The sequence below is a fragment of the Lissotriton vulgaris genome, chromosome 5 (genome assembly GCF_964263255.1).
Source record: "Lissotriton vulgaris chromosome 5, aLisVul1.2, whole genome shotgun sequence".
Classification (NCBI taxonomy): domain Eukaryota; kingdom Metazoa; phylum Chordata; class Amphibia; order Caudata; family Salamandridae; genus Lissotriton; species Lissotriton vulgaris.
In genome coordinates, this window is record NC_141693.1 from 1,395,881,214 (window position 1) to 1,395,905,874 (window position 24,661).

At 41.9% G+C, this 24,661-nt stretch overlaps 1 protein-coding gene across 1 annotated transcript in view; it reads right to left on the reverse strand.

Annotated features, from left to right (window-relative positions):
- Nucleotides 1–24,661, reverse strand: part of MOV10 (Mov10 RNA helicase) — a 360,143-nt gene that overhangs the window by 293,259 nt on the left and 42,223 nt on the right. The window contains exons 2-4 of the mRNA XM_086923342.1: nucleotides 12,969–13,068; nucleotides 4,565–4,719; nucleotides 3,602–3,840 (exon numbers count right to left, since the gene is read on the reverse strand). Coding sequence (XP_086779468.1) covers nucleotides 3,602–3,840; nucleotides 4,565–4,719; nucleotides 12,969–13,068 — 494 coding nt within the window. The remainder of the gene's footprint in view (nucleotides 1–3,601; nucleotides 3,841–4,564; nucleotides 4,720–12,968; nucleotides 13,069–24,661) is intronic.

A 24,661-nucleotide genomic window follows, 5' to 3' on the forward strand; every position in this document is an offset into this window, starting at 1 on the left:
TCCAAGTAAGGGAAGACATGTATTTGTTGTCTTCTTAGGTGTGCTGCCACCACAGCTAGGCATTTTGTGAACACTCTTGGTGCCGTTGTGACACCGAACGGAAGGACTTTGAATTGATAATGTTGTCCTTCCACTACAAACCTTAGGTATTTTCTGTGGGCTTTGTGAATTGGGATGTGAAAGAAAGCGTCTTTTAGATCCAGTGTAGAAAGAAAGTCCCCTTTCTTCAGTAAAGGAAGTACTTGTTGGAGCGTGACCATGTGGAAATGTTCCGAATTTATGTATGCATTGAGAGGTCGGAGGTCCAAGATTGGTCTTAGGGACCAGTCTTTTTTGGGGATTAGGAAGTATAGAGAGTATACTCCTGTCCCTTGTTGATGTTTTGGAACCTTCTCTATGGCATGCTTTTGTAGTAGTGATAGTACTTCTTCCTTTAACAATGTCAGATGGTCTTGACTCATTGGACGCTGTTTGGGGGGGATGTTTGGTGGGGTAGCAGTGAGTTCTAGGCAATAACCATGTTGGATAATTTGTCTCACCCACTTGTCTGATGTGATGTTTTCCCAGACAGGTAGGAACTGTGCTAGACGTCCCCCGACCGGTGTTATGTGGTCTGGGGGAAGTTGTATTAAGTCACTGTTTTGGGGTTGGGGAGTTGCGGTTGTTATTATTTCCGCGACCTCTACCCTTGTTGTTGTTACCTCTGTAACTACCTGTTGAATTACCTCTGGGTGACGTTGGCGTAAAAGAGGTGGATTGCTGACTTGTTCCTGTACTTTGAGCCCCCTCTATAGGTGGATCTACGAAAGGAACCCCTTTGTGTTGGCTGTTGTAATGCTCCCATTGACTTAGCCGTTTCTGTGTCCTCTTTCATCTTTTCTAAAGTCTCATCTGTGCTTGAGCCAAAATGTGTCTTCTGATCAAAGGGTTGGTTCAATAAAGATGTTTGTACTTCTTGTTTAAACCCTAAGACTCTAAGCCATGCATGTCTCCTTAGCATGACACTGGTGTTGATGGATCTTGCTGCAGTGTCTGCCGCGTCTAGGGCGCACTTAATGGAAGTGTTAGTTATTATCTTTCCTTCCTGTATTAGCTGATCTGCTCTCTTCTGATGTTGTTTGGGGAGATGTGTGATGAGTTTTTCTAACTCATCATAATGTGCCCTGTCATAACGTGCAAGTAGCGCTTGTGTATTGGCCATACGCCAGCTATTTGCCGCTTGTGATGCTACTCTTTTGCCTGATGTATCTATTAATTTTGACTCTTTATCAGGCGGAGGGGCCTCTCCTGTAGATAATGAGTTCGCGAGCGTTTGAAACTACAAGCGAGTCCAGAGGTACCTGCCCTTTGATAAATATTGGATCCTTTGGAGCTGCCTTATATTTTTTATCAATTCTTGGATTTAACACCCTAGCCCTCACTGGGTCTTTGAATATGTCTGCTGTGTGACTGAGAAGACCCTTCAGCATAGGTAGAGTACCTGATGTTCTTTGTGCAGTAGGTAGTGTCTCTAATAGGAAATCCTCGACCCGAGGTTCTGTATGTAGATCTACCTTATGATATTTTGCTGCCCTATTAATGAGCTGTACAAACCCTGTGTTATCATCAGGTGGTGAAGGCTTTGAGGGATATAACTTTGGGTCGTTGTCATCATCTGACCCTGCGTCATAATTTTCCCATGGGTCATCCTCATCTGGGATAGTGTCATCATCCCCCTGAGGTTCTCCCTCCCCTGTATCACTGTCTACATCTGACTGAGGTGTAGATGGTCTTGGTGTAGAAGGTGGAGGAATATTTGGCATAGTGTGAGGAATAGGAGAAGAGGGTGTGACTCTAGGTCGAGGAGAAGTAGGAGGAGTTGTATGTGTCCCCAGTGTTCTCTTTTTAGAAGGAAGAGGTTTGTCTTCTAGCTGTTCATTCTTCCTTTTCTTCGTCACTACTTTGCCAGTTTGTGGATCGATAAACAAAATCTTTTGTTTGGGATCTGTTTGCTGCTCCTGTGTCGGTACCGAAGCTTTTGGTTCCGAAAGGTGCCTTTGCTTTCGATCGTCAATGTTCGGTGTTTTCGGCACCGAGGGTTTGCTCGATTCAGATTTTTTCGGTGTCGAGTGAGTCTTCGACGTCGAATCATGTTTCGGTTTTGACATGGAATGTTTCAATGCCGAGTTTTCCCTTGCATGAAGCTTCGGCGTCGAAGTCTATGTCGACCGCTTCTCGGATCCGACATGGTGGGAGACCGAGAGTTTCGGTTTCAGTTTCGGTTTCGTTGCCGGGCCCGAAGGCGGGGCATCGGAAACTTTCTTCTGCGGTTTAACCGGGCTCGAAGGCGGGGTCGTTACCACACGGGGTCGTTTTTTTGGTAAGGGGACGTCGTCACTCACGGTTTGTTGCACGTCGAGTTCCTCGACATCTGAATCGTCCCCTTCCGACCCCGACTGATCTTAATGATCCTCTTCTTCATCGAGGTGCTGGTCTTCGAACAGCTCCGGGATCGCCTCCGACTGCATTCTGGAAACCTCGGGTCTTCGAGCTGTACGGTTTCTTATCGTCGACTTGGAGGAGAATGCTGCGCAGGCTTCGCAGTCCCTGGATTCGTGTTCAGGCGATAGGCAGAGGTTGCACACCTCGTGTAGGTCCTTGTGTGGGAACTTAGCACCACACGTTGGACATTTCTTAAATGGAGTCCTTTCCATGGACTCCGGGCTTGACCACGTCGGGAAAGGCCTCCTGTTCGTCGACGTAGATCAAAGTTTTTCTTCGATGTTGGAGTCGAAATGCATCGGAATGGAAATAAAATCGCGTTCGATAACAATACCGTCGAATTGGAAAGGGAATACTCGCCGAAAAGTCACTTCTTTCGAAGTCGATCTGGAGCGTTTCAATCCTCATCCGAACCCGATGGCGGAAAAAAACAATCTAAGGATGGAGCCAATGCCCATGCGCACTAGCAACCAAAGGAGGAGTCACCACGATACAAAAGACTCTCCAAGAGAAAAACAAGTGCAATCATCCGAGCCCAACACCAGATGGCGATCTATTCATAATGTACCATCTGCAGCCCATATGCCTCGAACATATATATAAATAAACTGCTAACCTGAGCGAGTGGGCTCGTGTGATTTCTTCCTACGAAAATCGCTTTCATGTGGAATATGAAAATATATATAAATATATATTTTTTTTATATCCTCAATATGATGCTCATGTGAATTAGACATAATGTGGGCCACAGCTGAAAACTTCTGAAATACTCGAGGACTGCTAGCACTTTTTGAAATGTTTTTTAAGTCTATTGATCCAGTAAGTTTGTCTTAAAGGGGTGCTTGGGCACATTATGATTTGATCAGGCTGTGACGAAGCTCCTGTGTGGGTGAAACGCATAGCAGAATAAACACTGGTGGAGCTGGAATCTTTAAGTGAGTCTTCCTGGGGTGGTATCCTAGACTCTGGTCCTTTCCAGATATATATACACACACAAATGGTAACCCCAGGTAGATCAAATCAGACCTACTGTACGTGACTACATATTGCTCATAGGTACCTTTCTTCAGCTGCTTTATAAAATAATACATTTTGTCAATTTTCTATCAAAGCTTCATACCTGGTGCCAGAATGAGAGGACTGCTCGCAGACACTTTCCTTTCATCTTCAAAGCCAAATACCCGCAGTCTACGCAGAACTTTGTACTGCCTGAACGTCACCTCCTCATCACCCTTATTTTCAATACAGATGACGATTATTTTAGACTCATCTTGGGCAAGAGGAAATCGAATCCTTCCATTTGTAAGGTCATGTGCAGAGGAAATATGGATCCCTTTTTTCCCACCGATAAACTCCGACCTGAGAAGAAATTATATGGTCAGCATTTTCATCCTTTAAACAGATGCATTCATGGCAGGATTCAGGGAATTTCAGACCTTAGTGCTGGAGACATACATTTTATTTGGTTGCTTGATGACTCCTCTTTAACACAGTGATACACACTGGTAAACCGAACTTCAAAACAATGAATAGAAAAATCAATGTGCGAAGTGTTATTCAATATTCTATGGATATTTAAACTAGCCGTAGTAGTGCTACTTGAACACTTTCATGTGAATGTCAAATATATAGAGTATGGTCCAAAGAATTAGCAAATTCTACAGCTGCCTTTAACAGAACAACAGCTAAGAACGCCCAGACCTGCGATGTTTATGTTAATCAGCCTTTCCTAGCGACTGTACACCTTCCCTAAACACAGTGCTCCATTAACAAAATAGAGACTATCATGCAAACACATGAAAAATAAGTTATCTATAGAAATGTTGCCCTATTACCATATGGTGATGAAAAGCAATAGATGCTAAAATGAGAAACGACCCTGGCTCCACTAACTTTAAGTCACTTGAGGGAAACACCTGCACCACTCTCTCATGAATTTAACTCACCTCCTAGCAGAGCAATATTTTACTATTCCACACAACTCTCTGTCCAGATATCTCGTAGGCTGAGGTATGACTATGTCCAAACAACATTGTTCGACAGTCTAAGTATAAAACACTTTTAATACTCTGCAGTAAAATACCTGTTGTTCTTGAACCACTGAATAAACTTTTTTGCTTGACCTCTTGTATATTTTTGACCGCCCTCAGTCAGTGGATTTAGGATTGGTTCCTCCTGTTGAGAAGTCGGGGGTCTTCTGTACTGATCTGCAGGGTCCCAACGATTCTTCTTCATTACCTAAAGAAAAATAATAATATACAAAAATCATTCTGAGGCACAACTGAACAGTAGATGCCGGAGAAAGTCAGTTTCTCTTTAGGTGACTTTATTATCCTGGCTGCATGCTTCCGATAGGTGTTTTATCTACTACTTATTGGAGGAATCAAGGCTTCTAGATGACCCAGAAGAAACTGTACACTCGTATTCTTTTCCGATATCCTTAAATTTACCTACAGCTGGGAATGTATTACTTTCTGTAAAAAGGACATTATAAAACTAAGTGATTATTTTCAACCAACGTTGGTTACCAATGGGGTGGAGTGGAAGCAGTGTCTGTACATCATAAAATATACCTCACAAAGTACCTCTTGCTGTACATCAAGTATATTGCAGATCACCATGGAGATCCATAACCATATAGAGGAAAAAGGGAAAAGGCAGAGTTCCTTTATAAGGTAATTGAACTCTGAGATGACTTGCAATATCCTGATGAAGTATGGCAGAGAATACTTTATTCTTTATAATACATGACCACACAATACCCATCCCACAAAATACTTAAATCTTTGGTGTGTCAGTCTTTCATGTGAAAGACATAGGATGTTTGTAAACATGAATAATAAAATTAGAATGTGCTATCAGTCGCACTTCTTTAATGTCATGATGTGCATTGGTATATTTGACATGCTAATGTCTAAACACTAATCTATAAGAACCGTTTACTTTACATGACCAACACTTGGTTGCATTTTGAAAATATTAAAATTAGTTTAAGAAACTTAATAACAATCTCTATTTTCCACCTCGCAAAATTAAACACAAAAAGCAATTCGTTATTTGTTGCAAAAAGACATTCGAATCCATTTATTACAAGTCAGATTAAAATAAACTGTTGCTCGGGGTCAGCAGAAACATGCAGAATGATTCTATATTTCCTATAGTTACCTAAAGCATGGGAAAATAATCATGCTGCCATAAATATCTTTTCTACTTATTACTGCTCCTGGAGAAAAACAGGAGAATGAAAAGCCACTTTCGTTTTTTAAATTGCAGCTTTAATTATGCTCTGTGCCTTGTCTTTCTCCTTGGCAGCTGACGCTGACAGCAGCCACTGTGACATCAGAAAGTAACTAATATGTTGTTACAGTTGAGGAGCTCCATCAGTTCTTTATTACAGGTGACTAGGTGCATTACAAGTCACATGTAATAAAGAAATTAGGGACTGCCTTTAATACAGGGATAGCAGGTTCCCATGTATTATAAATTGATATTGTAACAGGGGCCATAAATTTCACACAGTTTGAAAACTGTAACAAGGGCAAATATGTTTTATTTTGCAGAATTTAGTTGCCATGCTGGCCAGTCAGGGATGGGGAAGAGGACTAAAAAGAGACCAGTTATAAACAGTCTTAAGAAGACAACCTGTTTTTGGAGACTATCAAAACGCTAAATGTCCCTCATATTTTTCAAATTGGGAAGCCCATCCCAAATACTTGAGAAGGCTGGAGTAAAAGCCCAGAAACCTATGATTACCCTAGAGGATTTCTGTACATGCTCTTTAAGCCCTCCTCCTCCAGATAAAGTGATGCATTGGTTGTGATGAACTTCTCTTAACAATGAAGAGGTACTGGTCAACTCCTGATAGTGATCTTCAGGAATAGACACTTTTCCATGAGGCAGGAAAGCTCCAGCATATTAAGATCCATAGCAATAGCCACAAAAGAGCATTGTCCTGAGCGTCGGGAATGTCCAATTGGGTCAGCATCCGAATATGTTTTTTCAACTCTAAAATCCCATGTGGGTTACACGAAAAACAAGATTTTAGTTGATTCTTATAGGATGGTCAAGCTAACTGAAAGCCACATATTACAAGAGGCTGGTGATTTAACCACAAAGTATACATGAGGTTACCAGTCTGCCACATTTTCAACACATCATCAAAAGTGATGAGAATAAATTCATAAACACTGAACGCAGACTTTATGTGTTACTTAAATGCAATAAAGACAGTAAGAAGGGTTTCTGTTGATTACATGATTCTATAAAGGTGTATTTGGAATGAAATTGCTCGAGTAGGAATATATTTAATTTTTACAGGTTAATATATGTAATGTAATTCTCATGGTGAAAGGTCCATCTGGAAACGAATAGCGTTGAGTATTTCAGAATTGAATTTACTACAATTCATAAGAAATATTGCACTAGTGCATATATCTGTGGATTAAAATAAACCGTTTTGGATAGCATTTTCTTATGAAGAGAAACCCATTTAAACAGTGGTTCTGAACTTGTGATCTACGAAACTCTGGTAGTCCACAACACCGCCTAAGAGGAATATCACAGTAAGCTGACACGTGTTTCGTCGTGTGCCGTTGAGTCAACACGACTCTTCAGGGCTGGTGGTACAAAAAGTAACGTACACAAATTCAGTACTGCGTCATATCACTGAATACTGCATATGGTGACATACGGTGCATCACACATGCAGTGGGGATGTGCGTATCCTTTCGCACGTAGTGGAAGAGAATGGTGATGACGCTCGAGATACTGGGAGTGTGCCACTGCAAGGGTGTGAGTGGAGTACCCTGAGTGGTAGTGACATGAAAGTGAGGTATGGTGAAAGTGACGTTTAGGTAGTGACAAGCGTTGGCGCACACCCGGTGGTCGTGCATTACGAGGGTTGTACAGTATCAGGAAGTTCTGGTGAGAGCGATCTTAAGTGAAGTGTGGGTGTGAGTTTGTGATAGACAAGTTAAAACGAGCACGTGTGTGTATAATTAATTATTTGAAAAAGCTCGGCGGTGTTGGACGTAAGATTACGGAAAACATGCTCTCTCTAAAAGATGGGGTATTTACCTTTAGACTCGACTCAAGATTGTGATTTGGGAATGGTCTGGAACTAGTAGTTGTGTTCTACGTAGGTAGATTTAGAGAGAGACTGAAGGATGAAAGAAAAATACTTGTCAGGAAGACATTGGAAAGAGGCAATGTCCGAGGACGTTTATCTGAATGGGTGGGCTTCAAGGTGTGAGAAAGAAGAAGGGGACTAAGTGGAAACTATTCTTACCAATGAGTTTATTGGAATCGGATTGATAGGTAAGTAGGAATGGAATTTCCAATGGAGTCAGATGCAAGATGTTGTTCTTGCCGCTGTGATCCGTCCTATTGGGTGTGTAATTGGTTGTCCTTTACGTAAAATTCTAGATCTAAAAACTCCATGTTAGTGAGGCTGTGTCGCATGGTGAAGCTCATTTCCCATGTATTGTTATTCAAATGTTCAAAAAAGGATTGGAGTAGTTCTTTAGAGCCCGACCATAAGAGAAAACAGTCGTCGATGTATCGACCCCAAAAGACTATGGAGTCGACATATTGGATTCCTTTGGTGCCCCAAATCAGCAGGTACCACGGTCATCAGGCTGGAGGTTACAAGTATTGCGTTATTCTACATTAGAATCGTGGTAGGTTTAGGTGGAAAACATGGGTGGGTAACGAGAAAATGCTAAACCTGAAACAGAAGTACCAGGGTCATCTGGCTGAAAGTTACAAGTAACGCGTAATTCTGCATTATATTCGTAGTGAGTTAGGTGGAAAACACCAACATGCTACTACACATGATGAGGATCATTCTAGAGAACAACTTCTTTATTTTTGATCGAAAATGGTATCGACAGAAAAAGGGAGTAGCCATGGGCTCCAAATTCTCACCCTCCTTCGCTAATCTCTTTATGGGGGCTTTGGAGGCTGACTTGATTTGGGGCACCAAAGGAATCCAATATGTCGACTCCATAGTCTTTTGGGGTCGATACATCGACGACTGTTTTCTCTTATGGTCGGGCTCTAAAGAACTACTCCAATCCTTTTTTGAACATTTGAATAACAATACATGGGAAATGAGCTTCACCATGCGACACAGCCTCACTAACATGGAGTTTTTAGATCTAGAATTTTACGTAAAGGACAACCAATTACACTCTAAATTGTTCAGGAAACCTACTTCCTGTAACTCTATACTCCATGCCTCTAGTTTTCACCCTGAGCACCAGTTACGTTCCATCCCATTTGGGGAATTCCTAAGAGCTAAACGCAACTGCAGTGAACCCAGTGAATTTGAAAACTGCATCTCTAATATGAAAGACAGATTCCGAAAGAGAGGGTACTCTAACCCATCCCTCAGGACAGCAGAACAAAGAACCAGAACCATCCAGAGACCAGATTGTCTAAAGACACGCACGGAGACAGAGTCCTCCGGCCAGCAAGTCAGACTAATAACAGAATTCAATGCACTCAACCACACCACCAAAAAGAGCTTTAATAAACATTGGAAACTCTTAACAGAGGATCCTGTTCTCAAGGCTTTCCTTCCAGACAGACCTTCCATCATGTACAGAAAGGGCTTTACTCTGAGGAATAAATTAAGCCCCACAGTTCCCCCTAACACTACAGCTCGTGACTGGCTATCCACACGAGGCCTGGGATTCCACAAATGTGGTTTCTGTTCGATGTGTATTTGGGGCAAACATGGCACAACAAGTTTTAAGGGTCCGGAAGGGACAGTGTACAAAATTAAACATAACATCACTTGCCTAACCAAATTCGTAGTTTACATAATTGAATGCCAATGTGGCAAAATTTATGTAGGCAGCACAATCAGGGCACTCAAAGAAAGAATTGCAGAACACATGAGAGCAATTCAGAAAAGAGATCCAAGGTACCCAGTAGCTCTACACATAGCTGAATGTCAACCTCTTGAGGATGACATCAAAGTGCGTGTCTTTGGGATTGACATGATTCCCCTCAATATCAGAGGGGGCAACCGAGAATTGACGCTCAGACGCAGAGAAGCCACATGGATCATGCGTCTACAAAGCGTGGAACATGGGCTAAACTACGACCCTGAGCTTCAATATTTTCTGGGTGATTAATAGTTACCCTTTGGGATCCTCTATTCAGAACACTCACTGTAGTATTGTTCCAAGAACTGATCATGGATTCACTAATAAGGAATGACCATAGACACTTCCAGGAATGTCTATATCTTTTGGAATGAGAATAATACCACAAACTACATATTCTGTATTGTGTAAAATGCGTGTGAAATTGTTGTTTTTAACATGTAATTTATATTGTGGTTTTCTGTTGTATGATCGATCACATTGTGTGCCAAATGATATAGAAATGAAATACTGTTGAAAATATGACAGATAAAATCACGAATGCGCAGTGACGTTGGTGCACTTTCACCCGTTGGATCACCATCCCATATAATTGCCTTTTACAAACTTCACCACACTTATAGGCACCGGGCCACATTATTAGACTATGATTACAATTTTTATAACTGTTCACCACCAGCCGATCAACAGAACACAGAGAAATACTTTTTATCATTCGAATTAATGATTCGGATACTTGACCGCTATAGCCAGGGATACTAATTTTCCACCTAGCAATATTCAGATTAACACTGCCAATGCTTCGTTTCTGGCTATTCGCCTTCTTCTCTTTCCAACAGATATGGCACGAACACATACCTCTATTCTTTTAAACGCTATTGCGCGAATACCTACTATTCCACCTCATCAACTCACCTCTCAAATATGGCGGCCACGCTTTGTGAAACAAACGAATAGACATCTTCTATGTTTAAACGCCTCTACAAAGCGATACCTCCCCTCCGGTCACGTGTCCGTTCATGGTAGACGGCGACCGGGAACTAACAGAGGAGGGATACCGCACTACCGGTAAGTTGTTGGGCTGTCCTCTAAACAACCGAATCCCCAGTGCAATTGACTTGAGAAGCCCACACGACCGCACTCTCGCATTTCTAATGCGTGTCCATTTTATTTTAACCTCCTCAGCATACCGCTAAAACAAGAAAACGAACCCGTTTTCTGGAGTATTTCGATTGATGGATCCCCTCCCGGTTAATGCCTGAAACATACCCGTATTCAGGTATAGCATTTTCTTGTTATCCAACCATGTTTTCCACCTAACTCACTACGAATATAATGCAGAATTACGCGTTACTTGTAACTTTCAGCCAGATGACCCTGGTACTTCTGTTTCAGGTTTAGCATTCTCTCGTTACCCACCCATGTTTTCCACCTAAACCTACCATGATTCTAATGTAGAATAACGCGATACTTGTAACCTCCAGCCTGATGACCGTGGTACCATATGTTTTCCTTTTACCATAGCGCCTTAATTTTGAAGACTGTAACACACCCAATAAGACGGATCACAGCGGCAAGAACAACATCTTGCATCTGACTCCATTGGAAATTCCATTCCTACTTACCTATCAATCCGATTCCAATAAACTCATTGGTAAGAATAGTTTCCACTTAGTCCCCTTCTTCTTTCTCACACCTTGAAGCCCACCCATTCAGATAAACGTCCTCGGACATTGCCTCTTTCCAATGTCTTCCTGACAAGTATTTTTCTTTCATCCTTCAGTCTCTCTCTAAATCTACCTACGTAGAACACAACTACTAGTTCCAGACCATTCCCAAATCACAATCTTGAGTCGAGTCTAAAGGTAAATACCCCATCTTTTAGAGAGAGCATGTTTTCCGTAATCTTACGTCCAACACCGCCGAGCTTTTTCAAATAATTAATTATACACACACGTGCTCGTTTTAACTTGTCTATCACAAACTCACACCCACACTTCACTTAAGATCGCTCACACCATAACTTCCTGATACTGTACAACCCTCCTAATGCACGACCACCGGGTGTGCGCCAACGCTTGTCACTACCTAAACGTCACTTTCACCATACCTCACTTCCATGTCACTACCACTCAGGGTACTCCACTCACACCCTTGCAGTGGCACACTCCCAGTATCTCGAGCGTCATCACCATTCACTTCCACTACGTGCGAAAGGATACGCACATCCCCACTGCATGTGTGATGCACCGTATGTCACCATATGCAGTATTCACAGTGATATGACGCAGTACTGAATTTGTGTACGTTACTTTTTGTACCACCAGCCCTGAAGAGTCGTGTTGACTCAACGGCACACGACGAAACACGTGTCGGCTTACTGTGATATTCCTCACGTCTGGACACAATAAATCATCATCTTGCTGGGACAAGAAACACACTAAAGAATCTGCTTTTGTTTATTTGTTTACTTTTTGTCATTGTACTTACATTTATGATACCTTGTTGTAGTTGCGAGAGCACAGCTGTGTAATTATTGTATGGTCTTTGACTCATTAGGCGGTTAAGGGTGTTTTCCGCCTGCTCTTTACGCACTACAAATCGATTATCCTAACGACACACTTTAACGTAGAAATTGAGGCAGTGCGCCCCTGATATCTGAGTTTTGCCAAAAAAAAAACCCCTGAGCAGTTTTCACCTCCTAAGAGGGTTAACATATGTTTATAAATTTAAATATTAGTGAATTAATAAAGTATGAACAATAAAAAGCGCAAAATGTAAAATTAAACATTTTAAAATGCTTTGTAAATGTTAAGGAGTTAGAAGATAAAGGCGGAAAATGAATTTGGTATTCATAGTCTGATTTGTGGGAGCAGCGCATGTCAGAATCTTGTATTAGCGATTGCTGGCCTCAATTCAATTCAAAGAAGGAACTCAGTAAGTCAGGAAGAGGACAATGATACAATTGTGAACATCAGAGGGGAGAGAATGTTGTTAATTTAGATGCTGGTTAGAGGAATGATTATGGTGGGCTACATGGGAGGGAGTTGAAAAAGACAGCAATGCCAACCTAAACTGAACAATAACACTCCTCAACACACGTCAAATAGAAGTAAAATTATTCAATTAAGCAATGTACATAGTCAACAAACAATGGTGTGTAATAAACACGCTGCTTTTCTTTTTCTTCTTGGTTGTTTTTAATTTCGTAGCTCTTCAAATAGCTCCCAACAGCCAACATGTGTTACGTCGTATTTTAGATGACGCTTTGTGTTAGCGTACTCGGCTACACATGGATTTGGCGGCGTGGTTTATTCAAGAAGGAACCTAAACTCTGCTGTTTGAAGACTGGGTATACTAAAGACCTGGGATATTGATAGGGATACTGATTTGACGTCGCTTGGACAGGAACTCTTGGAAGTATCACCACAAATCGAAGGATTTTACAGAGGAGACATAGCCTTGAGAAAGTCACGGGATAACTTCCCTGGTTGTGACGAAACACGTGTTGGCTGTTGAGAGGGATCACATACCCTTCTCCCACTGCACTACCAGTAATCAATTTAAACAAGAATGATAAAGTGAATGCAATACCTTTCCGAAAATAACATCATCTTTCCTCCCCACTTCAGCTTTACCAACTTGAACCAAGGAATAGAGTATAGACGAAAAATTTGGTCTTCTTTGCCCATCCCTTAGAGATATAATGGAAAAAAGAATTTACACACACAACATTTAAAGTCACATGTATAAATAGAAACAAATATCGTGGCATGCAATTAAGATTCTGGACTTGTGTATCATATATATATTTTGGCTCAAGATACAAGTTCTAAGCATGTACAGAGCAAATAAATCAAATTCACAGATACAGTATAGTACGTGTTGTGGTCTTACATGTCCTATAGTTGAATTAAAAAACGTAAGCATTTTTTGTAGTTTTAAAAGCATAAACACAGATTAATAAGCATTAGAAAAGGGAAGTAACAATGAGGGGAGGAACATTTACATATACATTTCATTGAGTGACACCCAAAGCCAGAAACCTTTCGCTGTGGTTCAGAAGGATATTTAAGACAGGTTTAAGTGACTGCCTAAGAGTATGGTAAAATAATGTAGTAACAGTAAATTTGTACAAAGGCAACAAGTACAGACCATAACTAGAATCAGTCATTTTTACAACCAGACCCTTTTAGTCAATACTTGGCTGGGTTTATATACGTTCATACTACTAGGCTACCATTTATTGGGGATGCAATAGGCGTTCCGGTGACATAATTTAATGTTGCTCAAATTTAGGAGTAGAATGCTCAGGCAGTCTTCTCAGGATTCAAACTTGTGACTTCCAGATCACTATATATTTCAGTAAGGGGTGTGTAGTACCAAGATATGCTACTATTTATCCTCACTTTAAATAGTTTATTTAAAAAGAATTTTAAACGTAAACATTGTTTCATGCATATGCAGCTTATACAATAATACAAAGTCTCATTATGCAGGAACATTTCTATTTTCCCTAACAGGGGACCCCAATGTTCCTCGGTTAATCATTGAAAGAACTGTTAATAAAGTCACTAACCTTTAAGGTCAGGTCAAATGTTTCAGCAATTTAAACCCGAGCTGAGTCCCTGGTAGCTATGGCACAATACAATGCAGGTAGGCTTAACCAAGAGAAAATGTGTAAAGCATTTAGACGTTTGAAAACAGTTAAAAAGTCAAAAACTATCCCGCTCCAATTTATAAAATTCAGAAAAATGTAAAAAGCAAAATGGCACCAAAATTCTAAAACTCCAATTAGGAGACCAGGAGATATAATTTTTAAGATTTAAGTAGAAAAAGCTCCCAAAAAAAATAACATGCCTAAATAGAGTCTGGAAGTCAGAAAGTCAAAAATATTTCTAAGGCTCACTACAGAAAAACACTGTACGTTTGTGAGGAAAAATCCTCTCAGCACTGTTCACCACTAACACTGTAGCTACAGCTATAGCTACAGCTGTGGTACTGCTGGAGCTTCGGAGACTTCTCTCGGGAAATGTTTGAGTCCCACTGCAGAATGGGGTTGTCATTGTTACGCCTGCTCCCCCTGAGGTCCGGATATCTGCATGCAGGACGAGCTGAAATTAATTTCAACACTGTGGAACTGCCAGTCAGATTCTTATCCTGGCAGGTCCTGCAGAAGCACTGCAGGAAACGTTTTAAAAGTTTCCCCAAAACTTTTTTCTGGTGATAACACAACCACAGGAGTAGTACACTTATAAGACCCCCAGAACCTTAGGAGAGGCACTTGGAGGCTGACAGTGTGTCAGGCAGAGGCAAACAGCATGGGCCAGTTCAAGTCCAGTTGCCTCTGGCCAGCTAGGCATTTCACAATAAAGGTCTTCTGCAGCTTGTTGTGTCTCTGTAGCCACACAGGAGGTCAGCCAACTGACCCTTTAAGTCCACTTCTTTGAACTGGGGTCAAGTGGGAGCAGCTCCAGCCTTTTGGGTCTCCTCATAGATTGCAGCTGCTGTTCTTCTACAGGTCCACAAAGTTTTCTGAGGAGTTTTAGGGTGGCAGGGTGACTCCTAGCTCTTCCCTAACCAATTGGGAAAAAGTTCCTATGGGGAAACCTGCCAACATTGTTGCAGGACAAACGGGAACTGCTGCAAAACAATCCCACACTGCATCTTAATCCCAAACTCCAAACTGGGGAGACCATTCTCCACTTATGCAGAACCTTTGTGCCGACCCAGAGGAATGGCCAAAGAAATGGACAACTCCCAACTACAAAGTTACTCAAAACCAGTTCTAGGGTAACTTTCCTCCCATTGCTTTGTTGGTAACCTGACTAAGGAGACAAAAGTCTGCTTTCTTGAGGTCAACACATATTTATTTGTGAAAGGGCAGATCTCTCAAAAAATTAAGTTCCAGGGTGAATACTAATTGGTCTTCCTGCAAGGTGAAGAAAATCACCTCTTCATTCCCAAGCCATTGTCTCTGCTTTGAGGCATATACCACACATCTATAACACCTCAATCAGGCCAAGCACATCGTGTGTAGTTACTGGATAGCTAATGCAAATCAACCTCAGCAGATTCAGGCAGGGGAAAGGTAACTTTCTGAAAGTTACATCTGCAATACATTTAATCAAAATCTGACCTCACCACTGGATTATATTTTTTATTAAATATAAAAATAAGCCTGTCAATGGAGTCTGTTGCTGGTTTGTTTTTAAAGAGTATAAGCTATATTTTCCCTATGTGCCAGCTACTGCCTGACCAATGACAATGTCGTTTTGGGCTAAGTCACTGCAGGAACATGCCATTTCGAATGTCACATGTGCCTCTCTTCAATAATATGTACCATACCTTGTTGGAAAGAATGTGCGCTTAGGGGTGACTTAATATTTAAAAAGGAGTGTTCCTACCTCTTAAAAGGGTGATTTTCACAAGTCTTCTCAGGAGGGTTCAAACTGCTGCTGTTAGGATACACAAGGCAGGCCTGAAGTCATGTTTTCAATGACACTTTTGCTAACGAGACGATAGACACATGCAGCGTTTAACTTTCCTTGCCAGGAATGTCATTTTTCTAAACCTTATAGAGGAGTTAAATAAGGCAGTCAATTATTAGATAATGTCTACATGTTTTCAAGGTTGGAGCACACACAGTGTGCACTGGGCAGAAGTGTCCTGGTGTGCAGAGTCTACAAACCAAAAATAAAATTCAGCAAAAAATGGGGGTGACCATGCAAAGAGGGGCAATTGAGAAGTATATGCTTAATCTAAGTAATTACCACACACGACGCCAGTTACCAATCTGGTCCAAAAAAGATAACTGGTTCTGAGAGAAAAAGCATCAGTATTGAATGATCAAAGTCCACTGAATCTACACAATACTTAGGTAGAGAAATACAATCTAGTAACTCTAAAATCCTATGGTAGGGAAATCTTCAACTATACATAACTAATTTCTTGTGTCGACCAATGATCAAGAGTTATTTTAAGCTGGCTGTGACAAAGGAGTTTTTAAATAGACCCACAACCCCAGTAATTACGCTCGAGTCAACCTCAATATTTTAGTTGGATGTTTTCTGTGTAGGAGTGAAAGGTTACCAGGCTGATCCTTTAAACTTTACTACATTAGCAGATTGTTGAATGGGAGTTTTTTTCTTTAATTAAGTGCAATCCTAGTTCTAACTTTAGAGCTTGGAGGAGGATAGATTTTTGTAAATGAATGGCTCCCTTCAATAAATTACCTTCTACTTTATCAAACCAATAATTTTCATATGAAAGAGACAGTGTAACCATACACTAACATGGAAACAATGTTAGCGCTGTGTGCTACAATTAAATTAGAGACTTGTCCCTTAATACAGGTTAAATCTCATCCATGACTAATATTGCCCTAGGTTTTTTTCACATTTAATGATTAATGTCATTGCAGCAAGCCATTAATTATAAGCACAAATGAATTACATGTGCAACAATCTGACAAGCCATACTTTTTCATCAATATGTTAGCAACCCTACCAGATCTTATAATACTACACAATTAGCAGAAAGCTGTGTTTATCATAATGCAACACCATACAGTTAAGTATGGTTCTGTGGCTCATGACATCTGCATAAAAAAATAAATGACAATGACGTAAATACTACTTAGTGTAGGAGAAACTTAATATGCTAAAGGTTTCATATGTAGGTCTGCTACAGCAATCTTGAATAATAAACGTGCTAGCACGCAACCTACCATCTATTCAGAGCGTCTAGAGGCTAGCTGCAATAAAGGGTGCAGAAAACTGGACTGGTAGCACTATATTTTGACAGCGTAAGATAAATTCTGTAAGCGTATCAATGTAAATAAATATGGGTCTTAATTTGTCTGCTTTAACAAACACGTTATTAAGATTATGCAACAGTACAACTAAACGTTAATGTTTAAATTATTTTAATGCATATCTAATATGAAAGAATTCACAGACCAAATTAATGAACCATTACCCTATAGCAAAATACAGTTTAACAAACTATAGATTATGTATACATTTAACTACAGATAGGAATATATATATATATATATATATATATATATATATAAAAAATTAAAAGCGTGAGCTACTGAGACAATCTTAACCAATGGGTAAAATAAAACTTTTCTATAGGTAGATTTGCAATAGAGTCATCCAAAGGATTCCAAAAGAATAGTTGGTTAGAGAAGATTCTAGGACTGCGAGCAAGATATAAACCAGTGACTCTTCTAGTAAAGATAATCTAAGTTAACCATGTATCAAATTTTTCCGATTGCAATAAACACATTTGAACAAGGCACCGATCTAGGTGATGGCTCGGTAGGCTGGGCCAGTGTGGTAGGGCTAATTGTAAATGCAACAGACGATAAGGTGGACAGAAAGAGTAAATATGGTCTGAGATTTGCATACGCTATGGTGATATGAGGACTAAAAAAAAATAAAGAGGAAAAAATAAGCATATGCAATGTGGCAGTTTGCCTACTTATTACTCTGCTAATTGGGAGATTCATTGCTGTAAACCTACCCATCAGTTTACATATATTGCCTTGTACCTGTGCTCAAGTTCTTGACTGTTCTTCATACATCGATCACTTATTATTTACGTTTTTCACCGTGATCGATTCAAGTTTTTTATAACCGATTGGTCTTGCAGCTGTCAGTTGACGTCTTTCTGTCATCTCCTCCAATTTACCCGTTATTGGGGCGGGAGGGGGGGGGGGCAGGGGGGAGTTGAAGGGAGGGGGGGGGGGATGTCCAGGGTCTTTTTGGGTGGGTTTTTATTATTTTTCTTACCTCATGTTTATTCACTGCATTTGGTTTTTAATCTCTTCACATTGCACTAAGGATTGTGTGAATGTTGACTTATGGCTCATCTCACACATTTATCCACCAGAACACTACACTCATGCCCTGTTTGAACATGCACCAGATCTTTATAAATCTTGGGTATCCCACAGTATACCATGCTTTATTAGTGACACCGTTTCCTTCTCCCAACAGTCATCCGGGTTCTACGCAAAGTACCAGGACATTTACAAAATCAGACCAACAAGGCAACATCGCCCACGCAGAATAAATAATATTGATAAGGCAAAAAGGGCGCACCGCAAGAGTCACAGTAGCTCTGGCATGAGGCGGGAGACCGCTGAATCTGTGTGGCTATCAAAAAAGTCTACACCATTGAAAGGCAGATCCCTAAGAGCATGCCACACATTGTCCTGGAAACGACTGTCGCGTAGACAAGCATGGCGGCGCAAAGCCACCAAGCCAGCAAGAGCTCGTCCCACCGAGTCAGTGGCGTCAAGAGACTAGGGGAGGGAGAATGGTGCCATTCCCCTGCCAACATGCAGACAGTGGATTACTTCAACCCACAGGCCTTCTGGAATTGAAGGTAGAAGAGCCTCGACCAAGTCCCAAAGAGAAGAGGATGCACGTCCGAACACGCCAGCTGTATTCAAGGCGCAGATGCCAGTACTGGGATTGGCGAAAAGCTGGCAACGACATGCGACTCACTGGTGGGAGGCAACAGAGGCAGGGCGGAGGAAGACTAAGTCGAAGGCTGCCTGAACTACTAGGCCATGAGCCCTAGGATGAAGGGACAGACAGAGTGGCTCATTAGGGGCAGGACGATGTCGACGAGCTATGAACTGATAAACAGGGTCACCCGAGGAAGGCCTTGCCCATATGCCCAGCATGATGTCAAACAAGGATGTCCCAAGGAGCAGCAAAGGCTCCACTTCAACCGGCTCCATATGGAGAAGATCCAACAAATGATCAGAAGGCAGAGGAACCACAGGGGGCTGAAAAAAAAAAAAAAAAGAATAGCTGCTGCCCTGTGAATAGCCCGTGCGTAGGCAGCACTAGCTTAAACTGCTATCTGGGAAGGTGATAACCCATCTGTAGGGTAGGGCTGGAGAATAACCCCTACCCTAGACAGCAACAGTGGAGGAGCCCGAATCCACGCCACACAAGGTGCCTGCACCATGGGCCGAAACTGCTGCAGATCAGGGGAGTCTAGAAGAGCGTCAGCGTGTGGAATAAGGGGAGGTGTAGGCGCCGACGTCAACCAACGGCACGTGGGAGTCGCATGGACTTCCAAGGAGCCGGGAATATCAACCTCCCAAAATAGAAGAGATGTGGGCGCCGGCACCGATGTCTGCGGCATCTGTATGAGCGTCAACGGATATCGAGCAGGAGTCGTCTGGATGTCGACGGCATCCAAAGGGGACTCGGGCTGGGCGTCCTCCGACGTCGACCCCACTGCAACATGTGGGGAACAGGACATCGAGCCCTGTGCCGCCTCAAGCGTCAACACAGGGAGCCTCTGAGGGCTGTGCAGAGACTGACGGGGTAGGCTAGACGGATGACAGAGTTCCCACTAGGCCATATCCCGTCGGCGTCGAATCAGCTCCGGAATTGGAGTCGATGCACACAGCCGGTGCTGAGGATGAATCCGCCGGCAAAGAACAGACATGAGTGCCTTCCACCTCTATGGGACCCGAAGGCACACCAGGGAGAGTTGACCCAAAATAAGAGCTAAGTGCTTCAGAATAAGCCTCCATTTGGGCTTGTGTCACTCCAGCACCCGGAAAGGGGGGGTACGGAGGAGACGACCGCCGGACACCCGTCCCCGGCAGGGAGCGAGAAGAGCAAGCGCAGCATCACAGGTCGGGGAGGAAGATCTCCTGGACTTACGTTTGTGTTTACCCTCTGAATGACGTCTGCGGGAACGACCTCGGGAGTGTGCTCGATCCCGAGAGGAAGAGCGGCAACTCAAAGATGCAGGACCGGACATCCACGCGGCCAGCAATTTCACCAGACGCTCCCGTATGGACTTTGGTTTCATCCGCTGACAACTGTCGCACTCTTTGGAGTCGTGGTGCACCCGAGGAACCATATACAGACGGTGTGCAGGTCCGTCACGGACATCTGACATGCACAGGTCTCAGGCCTTCAAACCCGAAGGCATCACACACTGTTCCGGGACAACCAAGGCATCAAAAAGACCGGAAAAACAGGTCAAGGAACCGCTGGTTTTTCAGGATCCGCATTGGGAGGCGTAAAAGAAGAAAACGGATGTCAGCGTGCCGGGAGGGGTATATATGGCTCTGCTGATGTCACGTCCGTGGAAGTCAGGGCGGAGCTGTGCCGAGACGCCCTCGGCGCGCAGAGGTACTGCTACGTAAAGTTTTCCAGAGCCAGTCTGACGCCTGGGGATATTCGAAGTTAAGGAATCTACGGCTAGAAGTCTCTAACAGATCAGCCTGTCAAGCGTAAAAGAACTGAGAACTAACTGTTTAAACTTAAGGCTGACCTCATACTCCAAGAAACCAAAATTGGCCAGAAAGAAGCTGCTTCTCTTAGCAACAGATGGACAAGCAAATTCAGCTGTTCCACTACTGTGAATAAAAAGAAGAGTCAGAACGATAACCTCAAAGAAATCAAACCTCAGACTAATGTTTCACACCACTAATGACAAGGGTAGGCTAGCAATCACAAAACGTTGCGAGAATGATTAACATATTCATCTTATTAATCTGTATGGCCCAACAGCTGAGGTTCTCAACTTTTGGAAATCCCTGAGCGACAAACATAAAACGTCCCTGGGGATGAATTGATGATAGTGGGCAGAGATTTCATCCCCTTGATCTAACTCTGGGCAGACAATGGAAATCCTGCCTCCACTCTTCAAAGTCTCACAAGGCCTTACTGAATATCTGGACAAATATTGAACTTGAAGAATTATTGAATGTTACAACACCCTGACACCAAGGATTAGACAGTTTTTTCATATCTCCATTCCTCAGAGAATGGACTATCTTCGCAGATCAACGCCTTTCCCACCTGAATGACAAAACAGAATTTTTTTTCTCGAATAGTGTTTGATGCATATGCTTGACTATTGCAGAAACTAATACAAAACCCAAAAACAAAATATGGTGCTTTAATGACTAATCGATAAAAAAGGACATAGTCAGATCTAGCAAAAATTAACTATCCTTAATTACATCAATGAAAAGGAGTCACCTAATATCTCGGCACCCAAATTTAGGGCTGAATTAAAAGTAACAATCAGGGGCACTTTAATAGAATTAAGGTAAATAAAGAGAATAGCAGCACTCCACATCACAAACCTCGACTCCACCCTCACACTCTTAATGAACACAAAATATGAATACAATAAACTGCTAAGTGAGAAGACAGGGGTCTGGATCAACAATTTCAAATGCCTGAAACTCTATGGAGGCGAACAGAGCAGGGAAAAATACTTGCGTCCTATCTTAAACACAAGCAAAACCAAAAATATTAATTCAATCAGAGATAAACTTGACAGCATACAAACGAACCCTCAAAATATTCTAGAAGTGTTCAAAGAGTTTTAGGAGTCATTATACCAGTATGATTGGGGACCCTTGGCCATTTCCTGTAAAGCCTACCTAGATAAACTAAACCTACTACAGCTATCTCAAGAAGATAAACAGACTTAACTCTGCCCTTTGTGAAGAGGAAATACAGATAGCAATTAAATCTCTCAAGTCACATAAAGCCCCAGGACCCGATGGCTTTACAGCCAAATTTAGAAAACTTTTGAACCCTCACTAATCCCTTCAATGGTAAACCTATTTCGAACACTTTGCAGAAGCTGGCTCTCCTACCAGTAAAAACAAGTGAAGCCACCACAATAGTTACTCCCAAGGATGGTAAAGACCTAACCTTAGCAAAAAACGACAGGCCTATTTCCCTAATTTAGATGCCAAGATATATGCTAAGATTTTAACCAAACAAGTAGAACCACTTCTGCCTAAACTAGTAGATCACAAGTAGGGTTCATGAAAGGCAGCATGTCCAATAATAACACTCGATTGCATGTACTAGAAAAAGCCAAGAATACATCCTCCGAAATTGTGGCCATCACGCTGGATGCCGAAAAGGCATTTGATATAGCGCTGTGTATTTTCCTCAAAGAAACCCTAAAAAAATATAATCTTAGCGAAGACTTCATCAAAAGGATTATGGCCCTCTACAGTAACCCCAGCGCTAGGGTGAGAGCAGGAAACCTTATTTCTTAATCTTTTAAAGTTGGAGAAGGGGAAAAGGCAGGAGTGTGTTTTTTTCTCTCTTTCTAGACGATATGCTGATTGTGTCCAGAAAAAAAAAACACCATCTATTAAAGCACGTATTGACGCTATACTGTGATCTGGTAGCTGGCTACAGCCTCAATATAGATAAATCTTAAGTTAAAGGCCTAAATATCAACATCTGCTCTAACTCTAAAGACCTACTAGAAGACTCTGTACTAGCATAGCAAACTGGCTACATTAAATATTAAGGAATAGAATTTGGATTAGACATAATAGACACCTTAACAAATAACGAAAAAAATACCCTACAGAAAGTACAAAATCTTCTGGACAGCTGGAACCCCATATTCATTACCCTGTAGGAATGCTTCAAAACAAAGTTGATAGTCGCATCTATAGTAAAATTACCTCCTATACATGGTCAAACTCACTCTCTCAGATTCCTTCCACCACAAACTAGACAAACTACAATGCAATTTTTCTCTGCAAAATAGACACCCTAGGATCTCCATCAAGAAACGTTGACCCCCTGTAAGCTTTGGTGGGGTAAACTTGGCAAATTTTAGAATGTCAATCTGCTTTCCTTGTGAACCAGGGTTCCATGTGGTTCTCTCTAATATTTGAGTGCACGCCAGCCTGGCTCAGTCAAATGAGCAATCCTGGAACACTCTCACCCCATCATGCACAGTCACGCTTAATAAAATATTTAACATAACAGCTTTCCACACCTGATCTTTCATTGCACCACTGTTAGTGCATTTATGGGGGGTTTCAGACTGTCAACTAGGTTTCTCCAATAAAGCATTACTTCTAGACATTCCACTAACTGCTGCATGCGGTTTCATACATACCAATTGGAATTAAACTGCTTCCACCTCCGTCACGTCATGGCTGAACAATATTCCACATGTGAAAGGTGCAGATAATGCATTGAAACACACCACATGGAAACCACAGCATAGGCCCTCGTGGGGAGCCGTTGACTCTTATTTAGGCAACAGAAAAACCCCATGAGGCCTGAGACTTAATAAATTCCCTACCGATCCTACAGCCTGTTAGACAATCATTCCCAAATTAGCCGCTTGCAATACTTTTCACAGTGCGCATATAACCAGCTTTTGCTCCCATGAACCCCCAGCGAACTGAAACATACCAAGAGAAAAAAATTAGTCTTTGCCTTCAGACATGGTCCTCAAATATCTGATGAAAATGTAGATAGATCTCATATTAAGCTATATACACACTGAATGTACATCTCACTGCTAGTGCTTTAACCCTGTATGTACCATAACATTGCTTCCCTACCTATAGTGTACCTCAAACACAAAGCGGCTATCAAAAGGTAGAGGCACCTCACTGTCGGTTGCATAAAAATATATCAAGCATAAAATAACCGGCCCCAATCTTATTCTTCTACTCTAAGTGCTTTGAGCAAGGCTTTTACCTACAATCACCTATGATAGTGAATCGATAAGAGGGAGAGAGGAGATCATTTCGGATTAGGTGGTCTCTAAGGCCATGAGAATAATATTCAATCTCCCACAGTATACATCGCCAGCACAAATAAGGCTAGAGTTTGGCCTCCAAAAGCAGCAAATTTCACAAAAGGGTTCCTACTCAAAGTGCTGGCAGAAAATAAAGAGAGCCGAGTTTGGTACATTCAACTCACCCTTATGGAAGGAGATGACAAGGAAAAAAGGCAGGCCTGCCGTCAATCAGCAATAAGTTTGCTTGCTTTACAGGACCCTTGGGAAACCAGTGTGCCCCACAAAAGCTTCAAGGACTTGGTAAATCAATCAGTAAAGATTCTATAACAAGAAGAAGAAAGCAGCACTAAGCAGGAGGGCCCACAGATGGTTTGTAATTCAGAATCTCACGAGGTGCACGCCACAAACATACCTAGGAATAGGTTTCTTGAGAATCAGTAAGGAAAGTTTTTTGCTTCTGAGATTGGCACCTTCCGCCTTGGAAACGCACAGACTCAGCAAATCAATGCAGACTAAGTAGTGACACCAAAGAAGATGTTTTACACTTACTATGCATTTGCAAGGATTTAAACGAAGAACGAAGACAGCTATTTAAACCACGCCTGATTGAAAGAAAGATTCGAACATGTAGACAGGCAGTGAAAGCTTGCTTCAAAGGAGGTGACATTTGGTTAGCCTGCAGCTTCGTCCACTTTACGTGTGCAGTAAAA